Genomic DNA, 19,349 nt, shown 5'->3' with positions numbered 1-19,349 from the left:
GAGCGCCAACGGAACGTTACCATGGTATTTAGAAAGATGACCAAGAACCAAGAAGAACACTTCCGGTGGAAATTGGGCTGTTTATTAGCTTCTGTAGCTTTTATTTTGGAAAACAACGGAAGTTGTGTTTTTGTGTTAGCTTGAGCATAGTTTTTAAGTGAACAGCGAAAGGCCCTCAATCTTGTTTGTGAAATATCTTTTTCTAACTGCGAACATGGACCATGGCGATGCAGGTAGCATTCAATCTTCTGCTTGTGAATGTGAATTGGCAATGCTAATTGTGTTATTTTAGCCGCCCGTACAGACTGAACCAGGTTCGGTGCGAATGTAGCCATGTTAACCTAGCACATACTGTCAAGAAATGATCACAAATGATGAAATGTGACCATTTGTGATATTGTTACAGTAACTCAACAAATTGCAGTCCTGCGTAAAATTAGTATTATTTAATATCCGCGCTGCATCGCATGTCTATTTTTACAGCCATATAAATGATTTTGTTTTCAATGCTAGCTAGCTAACTAGCAAGGCTAGGTTAGCTACATTAGGACGCTATACAGTAGTAACAGCTATTTCACTAACAATTATATGTCATATCTATGTCATATCTGAAATATCTCAACTGTGTACCTTGCAATTGTATATCAAGCTATCTGTCAAGCATCATGTTTTTCGCATAATTAAAGTGAATGGGCTAATTTTTATAGACATAAACAGATTAGATTAATAATAGAGTCTTTGATTCTTGGTTTATTCATTTTAGGGCGAGGAGGATGGAAGTCCAAGACTGTCCAGACACAGAAAAACAAAATGAACATGAATATCCTTCGCCAAGAAAAGCTTATAGCTCAAAAGAAGAAGGAGATTGAGGAAAGATTGGCAGAGAAAGCCAAAACAAATGTACAAACAACTGAAAAGCACGAGGCTCCAAGGTAACAATTCACTTATAAATCTGTAAAAATGTCTTAGCAGAATGTCTTAGATGTCGTAGAGCAGTTAAACACACAGGATTGATTTTTTTGTGGGAGTCTTGTACACGAATAATAACTAATAATCCTAAAAGTTCTCCCAGTCTTCAAGGACCATCCTCAAACAAGTTTGTAAATGATGGAAGTTTCCTACAGCAGTTCATGAAGATGCAGAAGGACAGCCCCAACAGTGCATCTGGTTAGTATCTTAATGTGCACAATAAAAAGTAATGCAGACTTGACTGACTGATCTCAGATGCATAGTATGTACGAGATAGTCGTTCTCAAAAACAATCTAGATTTGAATGTTTCACATAACTACGAATCACCGCATTTTAAGTGAAGCTTAGGACAAGGAAGTTTTTTATGTGCTCTTTTGAATTCTTTTTCTAGGTTCCAGTGACATCAAAACACCATTATCCCCATCTTCATCGTCGGGAGGAAATGCAGTTCAAAAAAAGAGCATTCTTATTGGAAAGCGCCCGGGCCTTGGTTTCAGTAGTATGCTTAATCAGTTCAAAAATTACTCACAGCCCAAGAAGAATGTTGTTCTCAACCAGAGGCCAAGTGTGTTTTGTTCTCCGGATGGTGAAGATGAGGAGGAAGAACCGGATTACTCCAAATTCTTAGATATGAAAGGTAATTCAGGGCGTATGATTTTCAGTATTTTTCCAGACGTCTTCTTGGCTTGGACATGTCACTGCACTTTCTGCATACTTTACAAGTGTACAGTTGTCGTGTGATTGACATTTTGTCATAGGTGCCCTATGTCAAATGTACTCATAGCTTGCTTAAAGTTTCTCCCCCAGAGGATTCAGACGCCAGACTCATTATCGATAAGATGGCCTCTTTTGTGGCAGAGGGTGGGGTTGAACTGGAAAAAAAAGCCAAGGAGGACTACAAGGACAATCCTGTTTTCTTGTAAGTCTAAAGGACTATGTACAGTAGATTATGCACATTTTTTTTACTTGTATTGCTTGTTTAGACTCTGATCTTGCCTTTCAGATTTTTATATGATAAAAGCAGCTTGGAGCATCTCTACTACAAAAAGAGAGTTGCAGAATTGAGAAAGGACTTGCTAAGACTAGAGAATACTTCAGATAAAGGTAAGATTACTTTTTCTACCCTGTTTATCTCTCTCACAAAGCCTTTGAGAAGCATAAACATACAAAAGTGGTAGATAAAATATTGATGTCTGTACCAAGGTTTTGCTTTTTAGTATGAAGTTGCAAAAACAATAAGTAACAATATTGTCATTATGTTGTTGACTATAATATTGGTAAAATGTGGATCTTACTATTTGCGAGTTTTTAAAAAAGGAAAAATAAATTGCTGTTGTATTGTAATGAAAGTGGAACCTCTGGCTATTATATGTTCTCTTGTAATAGTAAAAGCCTCACATCCATACAGTTCCCCATTCACCACCCATGTCCACCTTGCTCCCTCCTTCCTCTTCTTATCCCCTATTGGCTCTAGACTGGTGGTGTTTGAGGGCCATTTGAATACGATACAGTAGTAGAGTGTGAATTGAGTCCCAGTACTGATAGACTGCTTAAAGTCTCCCCCCCAGTGGACGCGGAAACCCAGCAGGTGGCTGAGAAGCTGGCCAGATTTGTGGCGGAGGGTGGCCCTGAGGTGGAAGCCATCGCTGCAGAGCGAAACAGAGACAACCCAGCTTTCAGGTCAGTCGTTTACTATGTTAGTAGTCTACTGTGTATTTAGGCCTGGTTTTACTTGCTATTTTTGTTTTGCTGTCTGCCTCAAACATAATGTGTCCTGCCCCTCCCTCAGCTTTTTGTACGATCACCAAAGTCCAGCCTACCACTACTACAAAGAAAAATTAGAGGAGTATGTTTCAACAGCCTCCCAGAGTTCTTCAGTTTCAGCAGCAGAATCAAGGACAGAAATTCTGAGACAACCTCCACCACAGTTTCAAGGAATTTCCCCACAGCTGAAAACAGCATGTCAACCACAGATTCAGGAATCAGAACCACCACCCGTCAAACGGAAAAGAAAGAGCAGATGGGGGTCTGAAGATGACAAAGTCGAGTTGCCCCTTCCTTCCATTGTTGTTCCTCAGGAGATTAATGTTCCCGATCCTAATGCACCCTCTCTTTCTGGTACGTGAACTTGTGTTCAGATGTGCACATAACATATGTGTTTGTTTGTTCTTTTAGGGCATGAAATTACCAGTGAGTCTTGTGCATCTGTAGAGTTTATCATGTTTTTAAAGCTGACAGAAGACCTATGAGGTTTATTCTGGCAGCACAGCCAGCTGGTTGAAAAAGTTTGTTTGTTTTTTGTTTGTTCTAGCCCAGGAGCTGAGAGGTCTTGGTTATAAGAAGGGGAAGCCTCTTGGTCTAGTTGGCGTGACTGAACTATCTGAGGACCAGAAGAAACAACTGAAAGAGCAACAAGAGGTAAAGAAATGTCAGCAAATATTTTTACACTGGTGTGTATCTAAACAGTCCTAAGTCTAGCCACCTAATGTCTTTTGTTTTTTAGTTTTCAATTTAATTTAAAAAAATCGCATGAATGGCCAGCGTTGGGCATATCTCAAAGTCAGGTTCATTAGTCATTGTAATCTATCATCGCTTCATTGCTATACATATTTGTTTGAGTGTGATTTTGAAATGTTTTGTTCACACACTCAAGATGCAAGAGATGTACGACTTGATCATGAAGCACAAGCGTACAATGGCAGAAATGCAATTGATGTGGGACAAGGCTATAAGAGATCACCAACACGAATATGACAGTGATGAAGACGTGGACCACGACGGCACCTGGGAGCATCGTCTCCGAAAGATGGAAATGGAGAAGACGCGGGGTAAGGTGCAGAGGGAAATGAAAGGATGCCATGTTCATTCACTACACTTATTAGTGTGTAACTTATATCTCTACCTTGTAGCCAGAGCTTGTATTATATTCTCTGAGCCATAACAGAATATTGCATGCATTAAGATATATGATATTGTGGTTTTATTTGCACTTTTTCAGAATGGGCAGAGTCGCTGACAGAAATGGGTAAAGGCAAACACTTTATCGGCGACTTTCTGCCTCCGGAAGAACTTGAGAAGTTCATGGAGACATTTAAAGCACTCAAGGTGAGTTTTCCATTGATTTCTTACTCTCACACCAAACACGGCAACAAAGTGTTGTTTAGGAGGATTGTTCATTTTCCACTTCAGGTTGTGTTAAAGATGGATGAAGTTAAGCTTTAAGGAGGACACACTAAATCTAGTCATCCAAGCAATAAATTTGTAGTGGTTTATAAATCACTAGGCTTCGCAGTGATTAAGTGTCTGCTTATTCAGGTCAGTGCCACTGCAGTAACAGCCAGCGGAGAAAGCTAAACATCTGAGTTTCACCTGGAGTCTCCCTGGGAGACGAGTATAGTTGGCACTTGTTTATTTGAATGTCACATTATCTCAAGTCGGCCGTGTTATGAAATTTTATAAATTAAAGCCACAAATTTTAATTTTAAATCTCTTTAAAGGACTTTATTTGAATAAAGCTTTAAGGAAGGCAAACATAGAAGTATAGATATTTCACCTTGCATGTGACATGAATGCTTACCTTTATTCTTCTTGACTTTCAGGAAGGTCGAGACCCAGACTACTCTGAATACAAAGAGTTTAAGTTGACAGTAGAAAATCTTGGTTTCCGAATGCTCATGAAAATGGGTTGGAAGGAAGGTGAAGGCCTTGGCAGCGATGGACAGGGTATCAAGGCTCCTGTCAACAAGTAAGCATGTGTATTCTTTATGTGTAACCTGACATCAATTACCAGTCAATTAGCCTTTTTTTTTAAACCGTTCTCCCACTAGTATTTACTCTCATACTCTAAATTGAAATGCAATGAAAGAGGTGTAGAGGGGAGCTAGGGTTGGAGTAATCATTTTGAACACTGAGGGCAATCTCCATGAACATTAGGTCATTTAAACTTCTCTCCAGTCGTAGGCGAATTAGATCATATTACACACACAGCAGCATACAGTCTCACATCTGCAGTGATAAACGTTCCACCCGGGTGATGTTTTCATTGCTGTTCTCACTGGCATCTTCAATATCATGCCAGTAAACATAAAGTAGTAGATGCCCGGCTGCCAGCATTAGATGGTGCCTGTGTGTAAGGAGCGCTGGTCAGCGTGAATAAGCTAATGTGCCTTGAAGAGAGGGTGCTTTTCTCAGCAGCAGCAAGGCAGTGTAGCTGTTTGAAAATGGGTTTTGATGTCTTTTTATCCCTCTCTAGGGGAACGACAGCTATGAATGGAGCAGGGTTAGGAATCGACCGTCCAGCTGAACTCACAAAAGCTGACGATGAATATGATGCTTTTAGGAAGAGGATGATGCTAGCTTACCGCTTCAGACCCAATCCATTGGTAATACCCATCTGCCAATTTTTTTCTATTGTTCTTATTTAATGTGTATAATGTGTTGAAACCTCTAACAACTGAAAATTTACTTAGTTATACAGGGTTAAAGCTTTATAGATTCTGATGCTGTGTGATCAAGTGTCATTTCCTTTTATATTGGAACTTATATATAATGTGTTTTCTTTCCACAGAATAATCCACGGAGGCCGTATTACTAATGTAAAGAACTGTTCTTGTTTATACTTCTTGTTGTTTATTATAACCAAAAGCTGGTTTCTCCAGTTGCCACAGCTCTGCACAGTGGTGAAATGGATTCTGTTGCACAGTAGAACGTTTGAACATTGAAGTGTGTGAAGTTTGAAAATGGTAGAAAGCTTGGTGGCCATGATTTTAGAAATTTGAGTAGAAAAAAAAATTTTTTTATCACTTTAGTTGTTATGATTTTGGTACATTTCAATTGAATGCTGTAACCATTTAAAATATAAAGATCTACATTACCCGACATCTTATTATGTTATTGTTTTGTTTTCCCTTGACAGGTTAACTTGACTTTACAATTCCAGCTTATTACCACAGTTCAGTATTGGTACAGAATCTTGTGCATAATTCTCATACTGAGTCATTTTCTTCACTGAGCAATAACATTTTGCTTTCTTTTGTTGTATTCATCAGTGTTCTCAATAAAAATGACCACTTGCTGAAAAATGTTGTTACTTTTGATGTTAATCAAATGTGGTAAAGTGCTGTAAGTACTGTACAAGCGAACAAGCAAGAGACAAGATAATATGAATGTATAGCGGTTTCTATTTGTGACTGTTAAATGTTTTTTAAAATGTAATATTCTGGCCATGTTGATTATTGCGTTAATGTAATTCTATTAATGTATTTATTTACTTTCTGTGCATTGGGACTGCAGTGCAGGCCCCTGGCAGCTAGTGGTGGGGAGGGTGACAGATCAGTGAAATTGGACCCTCAGTTTGCCATTCCCCAGGGGTTTACACAGGATAAATATAACTCAGAAATCCCAGTTAAGCAGAAACCTTTCTAGAGTTGGCTGCATCATCAATGAGACATTATTTATGCCATAGCAGAAAGTAATCCAGGGTATTGACTATGGATGGATACACAGGTACATCTGGAAATTCTTTGCAATTAGAATCATTACGTCTGCAAAATGAGAAAATTTAGAAACAAATTTAAAATGCTCCCCCTAAGGTAATGTCACGCTTGATGTTTTGTTTCTTACTAAGGCTAAAAAATGTTTTCTATAATTATTCATATATTACTCTATTATTATATTACATATGTTTTTAAGCATACTTTGAACTGCAGAAAACATTAAACATAAGTATAAATATGTTTGATTAGGGATATATTTATATTTAAGATATTGTAATATTTATACTTATATAAATATAATAATAATAAGTAATGCCAACAAACCTTTAAACGTTATCCTTTATGAACATTTTTCAAAAACAGATTCAACAAGTCTTGTTCACTGACTGATGATAAAGTGCCTCACTCTTGTAAGGGTCACAGGCTCATGTAGGTGAAAGGTGGGGTGTCCACATGGGACAGGTCGCCAGTCCATCACTTTGACATTCACAAATTTCTATTTCTTTTCATCCAACATCAGCTATGTGTTAGACATTTCAGAAGCTTTTTTTCAGGTACAAGATTCGCAATTTAGGTCTAAACTGTGCATTTTTATCAGGTAATTATTTTTTCAGTTTTCGTTTTGATCACTGGATGAACTATCCTGGTGAACGTCCGTGATAAATTCTTGGCCGTTGATCAGTGGAATCAAGTAATTTAATCCCAGTAGAAGGAGCGTGTTTTCGGTGGGTTTCCCCTCCTCCTGTATGTATGGGCAGGGTTGATTTGACGCATTTTAACGTATGGGCTGTCAGTGCGACTTGGGGGGAGGTAAACAAGATGGCGACAACCTGAGTGGCAAGAGTAACGCGAATAGTCAGAAAATCTGTCTTATACCCCGCTGGACCCCATTAAAATATTTTCTTCACCCCGGAAAGACACACAAGGAGGAAATAAAATCTATAATGGAAACTGCATTCAAATTGATATAGGTAAGACATGGTGACTAGAGTTAGGTAGCTTGTTAAGTAATCTAGCTAGCAATTTACATCGGAATCTGCTAGCCAACGCAACTCCGGTTAGCTTGGCTTAGCAGGATTTTTCTGGTATGTTTCTATGGTATGTGGGCTGTTTGATTTGGACGTTACAGCTTTGCTTCTACGTGACCGTGATACAGAACAGATGGAGAAGAAAGTCCTTCACTTTATTGTTTACTGCTGCACCGGCACATAGCGTGAAGTTGGCTAGCTAGGGCTAATCAAAACGTCAGGCAAAGTTGCTTGCTAGCGCCGCACATCCACTGTTAGCTACAGTTGTGTGACGACGTTTCTCCTGGCCACCACTAGTTATCGCCTTAAAGTGTCTGACTTTGCTTAACGACACATTCTTGACGTGACGATTTCGCCAGCGCCTGAACGTTTCAAAAACAAGGAGCCGCAAAGCGCGAGCTCACGCTGGCGAGCTAATTCATTCAAGCAGACGTGCTATGTTAGCTTACCCACCAGCTAACTGTTGGAAATGTTTATATCAGCTATACGACTAAAGTGTCGGTCTGTGTTCACACGCTTAGTTTGTTGGATTAAAGTGTTAGTTAAAGTATGTGGTGATAGAAATTCTAACGTTCCTTATGTGAACCTCGCAGTAGAACGACAGCTCATTAAGGTTAACCGGTCAAGAGTCTGTCTCGTTACGAAATGTTCCCCAAAAAAATAATTAACTTGGTAAATAAATCATCGAGTGTCATGTGCGTGTTTTGATTTACGTCTTCTTTGCAGGCATGGAGGACACCTGAGGACGGCCGGACACGTTGGGCGGCTCGGTCGACCTCCAGGAGCCTGGCTGACACAAGAGACTTGACGGATACTGCTGCATGCGTTTGGCTGTAGATCTGTGCTTAGATCCAGTCCAACTCTGCACATTTATGTGTCCCGAGGACAAATATGCTTTTCAGCATGGACCCCAGACAGAAATGCTTTGCTGCATGGCCTTGAAGGATCGGCTGCCTCCTCCTAAGGCTGAATGGTGTTAGATTTATGTAGCACTGACCTAGAGATAAGGAGAGAATAACAACATTTCAGATTCACAAATTTTGCTTTCCTGTTGAACTGCACTTGTCACATATGTAGTACATATTGTACAATACAAATCACTAACTGAGCACGGCACACAGCAGGTTCTTCACCTCTGTCTGCACTTCCTGAGTGAAAAGAGCCCTAATGTTTACAAGTTGGGATTGATTCCCCACCTCTAGCCCCGATTCTCAGGACTGACCTGTCCATCATCTGTTCAGTTTTGTTTTTTTTTTGGTCAATCATCCATATTCCATCTTGTGGAATTAAAATTCTTGGCCCAGAGCTGGAAAATTACCAGTGGATTACTATTCAGCAGTAATCAAAGCTATTTGCGAATACATTTTGCAAAGGAGGCTGAAGCTGTAGCTGCTTAAGTGTCAGTCATGAGTACCGGGGAGCTGCATCATATTGACTATCTAAACGGAAATGAGCTGATGGAGATGGATACCTTTATTCACCGCATTGACTCCACAGAGGTGATCTATCAGCCCAGGAGAAAGAGGGCAAAGCTTATAGGAAAGTACTTGATGGGGGATCTGCTAGGAGAGGGATCTTATGGCAAAGTGAAAGAGATGCTGGACTCAGAGACGCTCTGTCGCAGGGCTGTAAAGATACTGAAGAAGAAAAAGCTGAGGAGGATTCCCAATGGAGAAGCCAATGTGAAAAAGTGAGTGTTTTTGGGTTTATCAATCTGTCATGTTTTCTTTCTCCTCCTTTTCTCTAAATGTAGTTTACTCATAACAGTGTGAATTAGTCATGCTGACATACATGCATGTGATAATCAGTTGTCATCAGTCAGAAGCAATGCTATGGTTTGCTCTTAGAGTTAATTGGAAATCACTGCACTAACAGTTCAATGGCATCAGTTTCTCAAGACTCTGCAACACAATTATAATGGTTCTATTTACTTATCTCATTATTATAGTTCATTGATTAGCCCCCAGAGCTAAAGGTTTGCCAGAGAGCAGCTGTTGATAACTTTTGTATAATGCAGTGTCAATATTTCTCTTGCATGCCTATTATCAAACACATCACTCAGGGTGCTGTGCACAAAATTGTAAAATTCTAAATACCAGTACTATTTCATATCATGTCCTCAAAGAAAGCGTTTCAATGACTGGAGGACAGAACAAGACATTAACAATTGACTTACATCTGATGCATAGTGAGTTTACATAGGCTTTACATTGCTTGAATTTCACATTAGGAACATGCATGAATAAGACACCTGGTAATTGTAGCCTTACCATTACCATTGTTCATTGTTTTCATGGGAGTGTGATCAATGCAGTTCAGCAATTAAATGCCCCTCACGCATGGAAAAATATCTATCTCTAATATCTTATCTCTAGGAACAAGACATTCTGCTCTATTTATTTGCCACTATTATACAGCCCACACCTTTAGCTGATTTCTATCACTAGTGTGTTAACAAGTATCAACAAGAATTTCTTTCCAAGTCCTTTCTCTTCCTCGCCTTTTCTTAAGTATTGAAAGTTTTTCCAGCATCCAGCGTTTCCTTTTGAGTATCGGAGAGTTTAATCACACAATGGTTTATTAAATATTGCTCCAGCCTCGCTGTGGGGCTATGGTAATTATAGAGGAAGCTTTAGAAAGCTGTCGAAATGAGTTCACACAGAGGAGCTGCAAGATAGCATTTTATTCCACTTACAAACCGGAGCAAAAGAACAGATCACTAAGGAATGTCCTTTTGTAAGGATTGTGTCATTGTTATTTACCTTCAGCTTGTATTCAGATATGCTCCTTTCTGAAGTTAAGTCCCCCCCCCCCTGTATTTGTTAAAAATCTTTAATTTTAAATACTATTAAAAGCAGTGACAAATGATGGAGGTGAAAACAGCCGAAAAGGATTTCAGGATGGCTTACACAGTGCAAAAATGTTTTAGTCCTAACATTGGCAACATGTTTGCCAAATATGATACAAAATCTGTAGTTAATATTGAAATTGTTAAAATACTTATGTATAGAAATCAGACATGATTGAAACCTGAAATCCAAACGCTTTGTCTTGAGGAGGTGCACAAGTAGAAAGAAACGTTTCAAGAACATTGAGTTCTATATGTTGGACATTTTAAATATTAACCAATTTAGAAAAGAAAATTAAGTGCTCGGTTTAGTCAAAGTGGATGTAATAACATTAAAAAAGGCTGTCTGAAAACAACAGTGTTCACTCTTGAAAGACAGGACAAATAGGACTTTTACAACCATTGGTGGATTTTCCAGTGAGACAAACACTTGCGGGGAAAGTATAAAACAACTACAGTTGATTCTGTGGATTCTTTCACACTACAGTGACAAGGAAGATATTCCATGTCTGTTAGTGTTAAGAAGGCGTTTTCCTGTCCCTTTCCTCTACATATCATGTAGACTTACATAAATTATGCAAAGAAGTATGTAAGTAAAGACACCAAAGCTGGAACTGACTAGTACGGTTGTCTTTGTGTACTGGTTTGTAAAAAGCAAGTATATCCCCATCTTTACATTGAACTTGAACACCTTGACTGAGCTAGTCTTCTAAACATAATGCATTTACATGGCACATGTTGTTGTGGCTGGTTCTCTAGGTAGATGCCAGATATATCAAAAAGCCAGCCTGCTGCACAGGAAAAAAACTACAACCTAAATTTCATTAAAAGTAGTTGAGGAATTTTGTCAATGTCCTGGAATCCTGAAGCTTTCAAAAACATTCCAGATCACAAATTTAGTGGTTAGTCTGCACCTCTGTTTTCCATCTACATTCATATGTATATTCATATACTCCATGCCTAGTTTCAGTGCCTTCATTTCCTTTTTCTATACTTGTCTTGGTTGGAGGCCAGAGTTTTTTCAGCACCGGGGAGGTAGATGCTCAGGCTTGTACAGAACTGCCTTCATGTGAATGCAGTGGTAGCCCTCAGCCCCTGTTTAGCATTCCTGTCTTGCGAACACTTCCTGCTTTTACATTGTTTCCATGGTAACGAGCATGCTCATACCAGCACTGATTGAGCAATGACACTCCTAGACCGAAGCCCCCCCAACCCCGGAAAGCTGTGGCCTTGTTTGGAATGACGGGAACACAGCGGCGCAGACCAGAGTGGACACAGATTTTGAGTCATTGTTTGTGTTGCCGCTGTGTCTCGAATGAGCTGCCATGTCGCCGCAGCTCCACAGCCCGCAGGACATGAACACACAGCCATCAGTACACATTTGGTCTCGGACTGCAGATGGACTGCAGCAGTCACTGTGCCTTTAGTGTCAGCGTTACCTCGTTTGTTGTTTTATGGGAACAAGCAGCGATGCAGATGCTGTGTGGTTTGCTACATTTCCAGCATGCTTTTGCTGTTCAGCTTTAAAACTGCAATAAAGTGTGTGGATGGATAGATTGAAAAGAGGGTATTCATTACTCTTATGGCTTCAGGGTTTTTTATGTGTGCATTAGACAGTGTTGTCTTTTAATGAGTGCAGTGATGCAGCAGTAAACGGCTGTCTGTGTTTGCGCAAGTGAGAGCCTGTCTAGGCCCAGAATATCCATTTGTCGTTAGGTGAGGAAGGCCGCGTGTGAAGCAGGACTCTGTGTTCATGAACTGCAGAGAATTATTGGACATAATAGGTTTAGTGTGTTTGAGATTCTGCACATTAGGGTCTATGAAAATTTGATTATCTTTTTCACGCAGTCCCTCTATAGCTTTTAATCATATCTCCAGTAGAGCGCGGAAGGTCTATTGATTGCTATTATATTATTTGTAACGTCATAGTTTCTAAATGTGTACTGCTGATGAAACAGTAGATGGAACCATGACACGATGTCACTTACAGCTGTCTGGAAATTAAGCCAGAGCATCTTTAGTAAAGACAAGCAGTTAAGAGCGTATTGAATGTTCTCATCTTTTCCAATCTTTTCATGCAGCCTGCTAGCTCTGAGAACCAGTCTTACATCAGTTAGTTTTATTTATGTTCCTTTCCACTGAAATATGAGGCATGACTGCAGGTTCAGTTGACTGCGCTTGTTGATAGTTGGTGTAAACTGAAACATTTACAGGCCATGGCGCAAGCCGGCATGCGGTCTTTGTTGTAGATTGAAACACGTTACTGGCAGTTTGACTAAATGATGTGAAAGAAGCAGCAGTGGGGCAGTCTGAAAACAGTGCACAGCATTTTATTTATTGTGTGAGAAGATAGACTCTGACTACACTTGGGGGGGCATAACCTATGTGCTGGAAATGAACATAGAATTCCATTTGATTGGAGATATTATGTCAAGCTTGTGGTTTGTTCTATGTTCAGATCCAAATTCATTAGTGTCTGCCTGATTAATGTTGAGTCTCCTGAGGGTTCTGCTAAACTGATTCAAGTCTCATTGACAGTCAAATAGGTGACTGCCAATGAGACTGGTATAATTGTTTGAAGCAATTGGCACCAGCATGGTTTTGTGTTGGTTAGGTCTGAGTAACCAATATGTTACTTTAAAGGATAATGAAACATGAACAATGCCCTATACAAGGGTCATTCGTTTAGAATTAGAACGATACTAGAACGATATCATATTTTCTATATTTTCTCTTATTTTACTTATTTAACAGCCTACATGTTTGTTTGACTCATACTTACTTACTTACTCATACTTTATGTTAGATGCCAACAATGACTTGTTTTTAATGATATTGTCTTTTTCACAAGTTGTGTTTTTGGTTGTTTTGTCCATCAAAAGGGAGATACAGCTGCTAAGACGACTCCAACACAAGAATGTGATTCAGTTGGTGGACGTCCTGTACAATGAAGAGAAGCAGAAGATATATCCTTAAGCTGCTATGTTGGTGAAGGTTATTTCTGTACATATTTGAAGGTATCATCTTTAAAGTGGACTCGCTTCATTAAATGATGTTTGTTTTGTTTGGCAAATCCCCTTGACTCCTTTCTTACGTATATGGTGATGGAGTATTGCGTTTGTGGGATGCAAGAAATGCTGGACAGCGTCCCTGAGAAAAGGTTTCCAGTATTTCAAGCTCACGGGTAAGTCTCTGTTTCTTTCTCTGCTATATTTAGTCTTTGCTTCCCTCCAGCCATTGCTCCAGGTCTAAGTTTAGTTCGAAGATTCCTGGGCCTCTGCTGTTCAAATAACTGACCTTAAATTGTGTGAATGTCTCAGCGCTGTTGGAAATCCACAAAGTGTTGAGGTTCATCTGACAACAGTAATAAATGTTATGATATGCTAATTGATTTTCACATGTTCTTTTAAGGTGTAAATACACCGCTGAACCCATCTGTTTGTCCTCTCATAGGTACTTTTGCCAACTCATAGATGGCCTTGAATATTTGCACAGCCAGGGAATAGTTCACAAAGACATTAAACCAGGGAATCTGCTGCTGACTACAGATGGAGCTCTTAAAATCTCTGACCTGGGAGTAGCAGAGGTGAGCTCATACTACTGTATGCTTGGGTTCATTATAGGTTTTTCAAGTAACTACCAGAAACATTGTAGTATGTACAAGTATTTTTTTCCTCACATTGCTCATGGTTAATGAACTATCTAGCTATTCTAAACATTACGTGTAAACGTGTGCCCTGGTTACTTAAGTACATGTAAAGGCAATTCAATTAATTCATTATATTTATGGTCAAAATGATCAGGTGGAACATTAGTTGTTACTTCTATTCATGCTCATCCTATTACCGGTAACTGTATTTTTCAGGCCCTTCACCCATTTGCAGAAGATGACACATGTCGCACCAGTCAAGGCTCTCCAGCATTTCAGCCTCCTGAGATCGCCAATGGACTGGACACCTTTTCAGGGTTTAAAGTAGACATTTGGTCTGCTGGAGTAACACTGTACGTAGTCACACCAGGTTACACAGGTTTTCTTTGCTCATTTAAAAGCTTAATTACGGCACCATGAAATCATATCCATTGTTGACAGTATTTTTTCTACCATTTAGATACAACATTACAACAAGTCTATATCCGTTTGAGGGGGACAACATCTATAAACTATTTGAGAATATTGGAAAAGGAGAGTACACTATACCTGAGGAGTGTGGACCCCTCCTATCAGACTTGCTGCGAGGTTAGTGGTGTTCATCACTGCTTCATCTTCTAACCAGTGTTGAGTTGGCAGCTGGAGCCAACTTAACCAAAAAAAGAGAAACGCATGAAATTAAAACTGCTGTAGTCTCTTGCTGATGTTTTCTAAGTGTGTCCAGTAGGTGGTGCCATGACACTAAAAGTCACTGTGACTTCTCAGCAAGGTTTTCCTCCAAGCTGTAGAAATCCCTCCAGCTGTTGACGTAATTTCATTGATCTAGAGCCAGCAGCAGAATACTAACCACTTTTCTCTGTAGAATGCTGCAGTGCTTCCTTCCCATGTGTAAGAAAGAGTTGGATTTCATTTTTGTAATTGAATGTATTATTAGCTCTATGACAGCATTTGCCTATAAAATTCAGAAGCTCATGTTTGTGCTAATGAACTAATAAAGCCTATTTCCATAGTAGTGGAAGTAGTCTTCCATCATGTTGTGCAGCTCTGTACACTATCTGTATTTATAAGGTGAATTTACTACCCATCAATATTCTGAGCAGTGTCTTGGTCATAAAGAATTTGAATGGCATAACCATGAATAGGGAGAAAATGTCTTCTTTATGTTGCCGTTTGTGTTCTCCTCATCGGGCCTCTATTCCCCATTTTGTGTGATGTCCGTGTGATGACGCATCACCTGTGATAGAGTCGGTCCGTAATTACATGGTCTAAAATAAGCCCAGCGCAACAAAAGGTGTCCTTCAGCAGACATAGCACTACTATCAGCACTCCGCATGCTGCCTCTCAATGCCTATTGGAAAACAATTACATTATTAGGTCTGCATAGGCACCGCATCACTGCTGACATTCTGATTCTCCCCACATTATGATAATTAAGGCACAAAGTGTTCATTACATTAGTAGAATTGTTGTTATCTACATGGAAGCCCTCTGACTGGATGTGATGGTGATAAATGACACTATTACTACTAATTTATGTTCCCTGAATGGGTTTGTCATCTGTCTGCTGTATTGGCTACCAGCTTTGTAGGAAAAAAAATACATAGAGAAATTATTAAGGATTGTTGTGATCTTTGGGCTTTGTGTCTTTGTGTCTTTTTAGGAATGCTTGAGTACGACCCTGTGACGAGGTTTTCCATACAGAACATAAGGCAACACAAGTAAGTGATTTGCTGTGTGGTATACGATATAACCCTGGTGCTTTTTGGGGGACTTTAAATGATCCAAAAAATATATGAGACAGCAAATTATACTACTATAGTATAGCAAAAGTATGGTGGTCGCTTACATGCCCACTGTTTTTCTCTACCAGCTGGGTGCGTAAGAAACACCCTCCATCTGAAGCCCCTGTGCCCATCCCTGCCAGCGCAGAAAGCAGGGACCCTTGGCGGAGTATGACTGTGGTGCCCTACCTGGAGGATCTGCACGGCTACACGGAGGAGGATGATGACGAACTGTATGATGGCGAGGATGAGATCATATACACTCAGGATTTCACAGTGCCAGGTAGGTGTCATGGTTCCATCTGTTTCCTGTTTTTGTGTTTGTGGAGGTCAACATGCCCAGATTGCAACTGCAGTCCTACAATAAATAGATTGACATCAGCTTACCGTACTGCTTATAGAAAAGTCACACTTCACTGTGGTTGTGACTAAAAGCAATAGAAGCTGCATCTAGTGCACTTCATTGCAAAAAGACAACTAACAAATGGCTTAGCTTCTAATGGCACCTCCTGTTTACTTTAACTTTAACTTTATAGCACTGCTTTTTTCCAAGACTTTTCATATAAGCTGCAACAGCCACGTTTCTTTAATTGTTCTACCTTATCTAATTGATTTTTATTTTCAGTTGATAATGATCAATTTTATATTCACATTATCATCATTAATATTGTTTTAAGTTTAGCCTTTTAGGATAGAATGTTGTCGATTATAGAATTATTTTCAGCCAATACACAAGGTGCAGATACCAAAACCAGTTTACTGCTTATTTGATGTCACAAAATCACTAAGTTTGTTTAATATGTAAAGAAAGAAAAACGATTAAGTGGTAAAGATTAACCAACCTGACGAGATTTGACTGGCTTTTTCGATTTTAATAATAATAAAACAACTCCACTATCTAGATAGTTCCAGACTAGAACAAATAGCTTTGTGTCATTTTAAACAAAATACTAAGATGTTTCCAGTACTGAGCTGTGAACAAAATTACCCTGTGTGTTCAATTACTGAGGTGAGCATGTAATGACAACATCTTTGAATTTGATTTTAATGTGTTGCCCAACACTTACTCTCTCTCTTTTATCTTATAAAAGGAACTCTTTTATCTTTTCCCCCAGAATTTACAGCCTGCATATGTTGCTTAGCAACAGTCTGTAATAATAAACACAGTAATAGCTGTTTGGTATCTAGAAGTGGTGCCCCATATAAAAATCAAATTGAGCTGCATAATGTGAATGAAGTGATCTAAAAAAGATCTAAAATGAAATGGTGCTGAGGTGGGAGTATGAATGGTTTTCCAGGCTTCACTCCCACTCATGATGAGCCCAGTAGCTCACCGCACGCTTCATATGAATGGAAATAATAGTGTATATCCTTAATTATTCAACGGTTTGCCCTGATGGCCTGAATGCTGTAGTGTTGTAGCATGGCAGCCTAAATGCCTGTGCGCGTACACACACACAATTTGCATTTAGAGAAATCAATGGCAGCGTTTACAGGTCCCTGGTTTTCTGCAAAAAGTCTGTATTAGATGTTTGATAAAGGTGATAAAACTACTAACGTTTTGTGTTTTACTGAGCTCCCTCATTGAACATACCCATTGAATGTGGTAAAGATAATGGTGCAGTCTAGAAGTGCATATACTTTGTGTATGTGTCATCAAGAGTTGTTTCAAGGGGTCACTGGGAAGAGTAACCCAACCCAAACTTGACGCATTTTGCACATATTCCACAACACCACTAGGAAAATGCCTTCTAGTCTTACCTTTTTTAACATCTCTTTGTTGAATGGGGCCTAATAAAGTAGTATTCCTGACAAATTTAATAAAAATTAAAAATAAATTGCTGGGGAATGGATTTCTTACTGGCTGTTGTATTTAGCAGTGCAGTGAGAGGAGCAAAAACAGCTGTGTGGGCTGGTCAATGGCTCATGTGGGGGTAGTGAATGACAGATCAGATGATGATTGTGTTGATGTTTTTTTGTTTAAGGACAAGTGGCAGAAGACGATGTGGATCAGGTGAACGCAGACCACAGTCCACCTGTGGCCAAGCCAGTTTGTGTGAATGGGACAGAAGGGGTCTCTCTAAACAGCAAGGCCAAACCTGAACGCCGATCGTCCTCCTCATCCAACCCGTCACGCAAAGGAGTCTCCACCGCCAGCAAGATCCGCAAGCTCTCCACCTGCAAACAGCAATGACCCCCCCCCCCCCCTCCCATTTCTCTCTCTGCAACTACCCATCTGGTGAGTGTGTTGGATTTGCATCTGTAGAAACACTGTTCGTGCAGAGGACAAAGATTAAAATCGACACAGTGAAAGGACAGGATGAGATGTGAATGTATTAGAAAATACAAAGGACTAGTGTCAGGCAGGAGGAGGGTGAGTAGTGGAAGAGAAAATCAGCAAGCGGGAGAGACAACCTTTATTGACTCACTAATCCCCAGGCAAACGCAAACATTTCTGGTTTCCTACACAGTCACTAGATTTGGACAGAGCACGTCTGCTCTACCAACAGTTAAGGTTCATTTGCTCCGTAGACTTCCAGGTCTGATCAGCGGCCCTCATTCAGGTGAAGAAGTGGGGCAGATCTATGCTGCAAGCAACCACACCAATTTAATAGGTTGTCATCCTCTCTTTCCTGTTACCACCCACATTTTGCTCTTTCAGTCTCTCACACCAACAACCACTCACGGCATGAGGCTGTTTGTCATCACTACAGTGCAGAGGAGATGCTGTGTATTAATTTGTTCATGCAATGACTCACCCTGAATGAGACAAAGTGGGCTGTGGGACATTTGTCTCTCTCACCCTGTGGATATAAGTCTTCTCAACTCTGATTTGTACAAGTCAAACATCCGTCACAATCTCATCTTCCTCTCTGTATCTCTCAGGTTTTCCCCATCCCAGTTCTTCAGTCCGAACATTTGAGAGAAACCTGTGGATGCTAATGCCCCACACCTCTTGGCCTGCTGGCTTGCTAAGTCTGTTGAACATTGCCGTTTAGCAACGGGGAGGAGGACAGAGAGCACGAAATGTTCTTCTTGCTCTTTTTTTGGGTTCCTTTCAGCTCTTGTCATGTTCTTTGTCCCCCTTCATGCTGTCATCCCCTCTGGGCGGCCAAATGTTGCACTGGACGTTACAAACACCATCGCCCCTCCACCGCCACTTTGTTTCTTTGACTTCCTGTGTTTTTACAGAACCCTAATTGCAGTTTTTAACACACAATGTGATGTTTAAAAAAAGAAAAATTAAAGAGGAAAACAATTACGACAAAAGTTATGAATAATTCTATGTTAAAATTTATGATGACCTTAATTATGATAGTAGCCTTTTAACACCAACATAAAAACTGCATGCTGTACAGAGCTGGAAGAGAGAAGTGGACAGACTGACTGAAGCCTAGACACCCACTGCTGAGCTGTTGGAGATTTTTGTTTTTTATTTTTTTCTCCTCCTTTTGTTTCCAAATGAATATTTTTTAATTATTATTTATATAAAATATGTCCCAAACAGGCTGTTTTGTTGGATGATCCTTTTTTGTTTAGCCTTGAGCTTATTGTAATGATGCAATACATCTCATGGT

General features: G+C 39.8%; 2 protein-coding genes across 3 annotated transcripts; both read left to right on the top strand.

Moving 5' to 3' along the window:
* Positions 1–29: 29 nt before the first annotated feature.
* Positions 30–6,051, top strand: sugp1 (SURP and G patch domain containing 1). Of its 2 annotated transcripts, none has more exons than XM_029131642.2 (14): positions 30–233; positions 764–932; positions 1,073–1,167; positions 1,362–1,607; positions 1,766–1,889; positions 1,974–2,074; positions 2,527–2,650; positions 2,760–3,088; positions 3,282–3,388; positions 3,624–3,798; positions 3,969–4,075; positions 4,570–4,715; positions 5,223–5,352; positions 5,538–6,051. In XM_029131642.2, exons 1-14 carry the CDS (start codon positions 215–217, stop codon positions 5,562–5,564), a joined length of 1,899 nt encoding a protein of 632 aa, XP_028987475.1. In that variant the 5' UTR covers positions 30–214; the 3' UTR covers positions 5,565–6,051. The 2 variants fall into 2 exon arrangements, with proteins under 2 accessions (XP_028987475.1, XP_028987474.1); XM_029131641.2 differs by having other exon boundaries at positions 1,064–1,167.
* Positions 6,052–7,236: 1,185 nt separating this feature from the next.
* stk11 (serine/threonine kinase 11) lies at positions 7,237–19,279 on the top strand. Its single transcript, XM_029131633.3, has 11 exons — positions 7,237–7,436; positions 8,220–9,183; positions 13,224–13,307; positions 13,436–13,525; positions 13,795–13,927; positions 14,207–14,343; positions 14,451–14,578; positions 15,651–15,708; positions 15,861–16,054; positions 17,757–18,010; positions 18,658–19,279. The coding sequence occupies exons 2-10, from the start codon at positions 8,900–8,902 to the stop codon at positions 17,963–17,965; spliced, it is 1,317 nt and encodes a 438-aa protein (XP_028987466.1). The 5' UTR covers positions 7,237–7,436; positions 8,220–8,899; the 3' UTR covers positions 17,966–18,010; positions 18,658–19,279.
* Positions 19,280–19,349: the final 70 nt, after the last annotated feature.

Source organism: Betta splendens, chromosome 17 (genome assembly GCF_900634795.4).
Source record: "Betta splendens chromosome 17, fBetSpl5.4, whole genome shotgun sequence".
Classification (NCBI taxonomy): Eukaryota; Metazoa; Chordata; class Actinopteri; order Anabantiformes; family Osphronemidae; genus Betta; species Betta splendens.
Note: the sequence above shows the minus strand (reverse complement) of the source record. Positions and strands in the feature narration are given on the sequence as shown.

Bases quoted from the DNA above. Each gene is read 5' to 3' on its own strand.
- sugp1 (XM_029131641.2), top strand. The intron at 1,608-1,765 runs GTAATTCAGGGC...GCTTGCTTAAAG, and splicing joins CAAATTCTTAGATATGAAAG to TTTCTCCCCCAGAGGATTCA. The intron at 3,089-3,281 runs GTACGTGAACTT...TGTTTGTTCTAG, and splicing joins TAATGCACCCTCTCTTTCTG to CCCAGGAGCTGAGAGGTCTT.
- stk11 (XM_029131633.3), top strand. From the start codon at position 8,900: ATGAGTACCGGGGAGCTGCATCATATTGACTATCTAAACGGAAATGAG. The intron at 13,526-13,794 runs GTAAGTCTCTGT...GTCCTCTCATAG, and splicing joins CCAGTATTTCAAGCTCACGG to GTACTTTTGCCAACTCATAG. The intron at 14,344-14,450 runs GTACGTAGTCAC...TCTACCATTTAG, and splicing joins TGGTCTGCTGGAGTAACACT to ATACAACATTACAACAAGTC.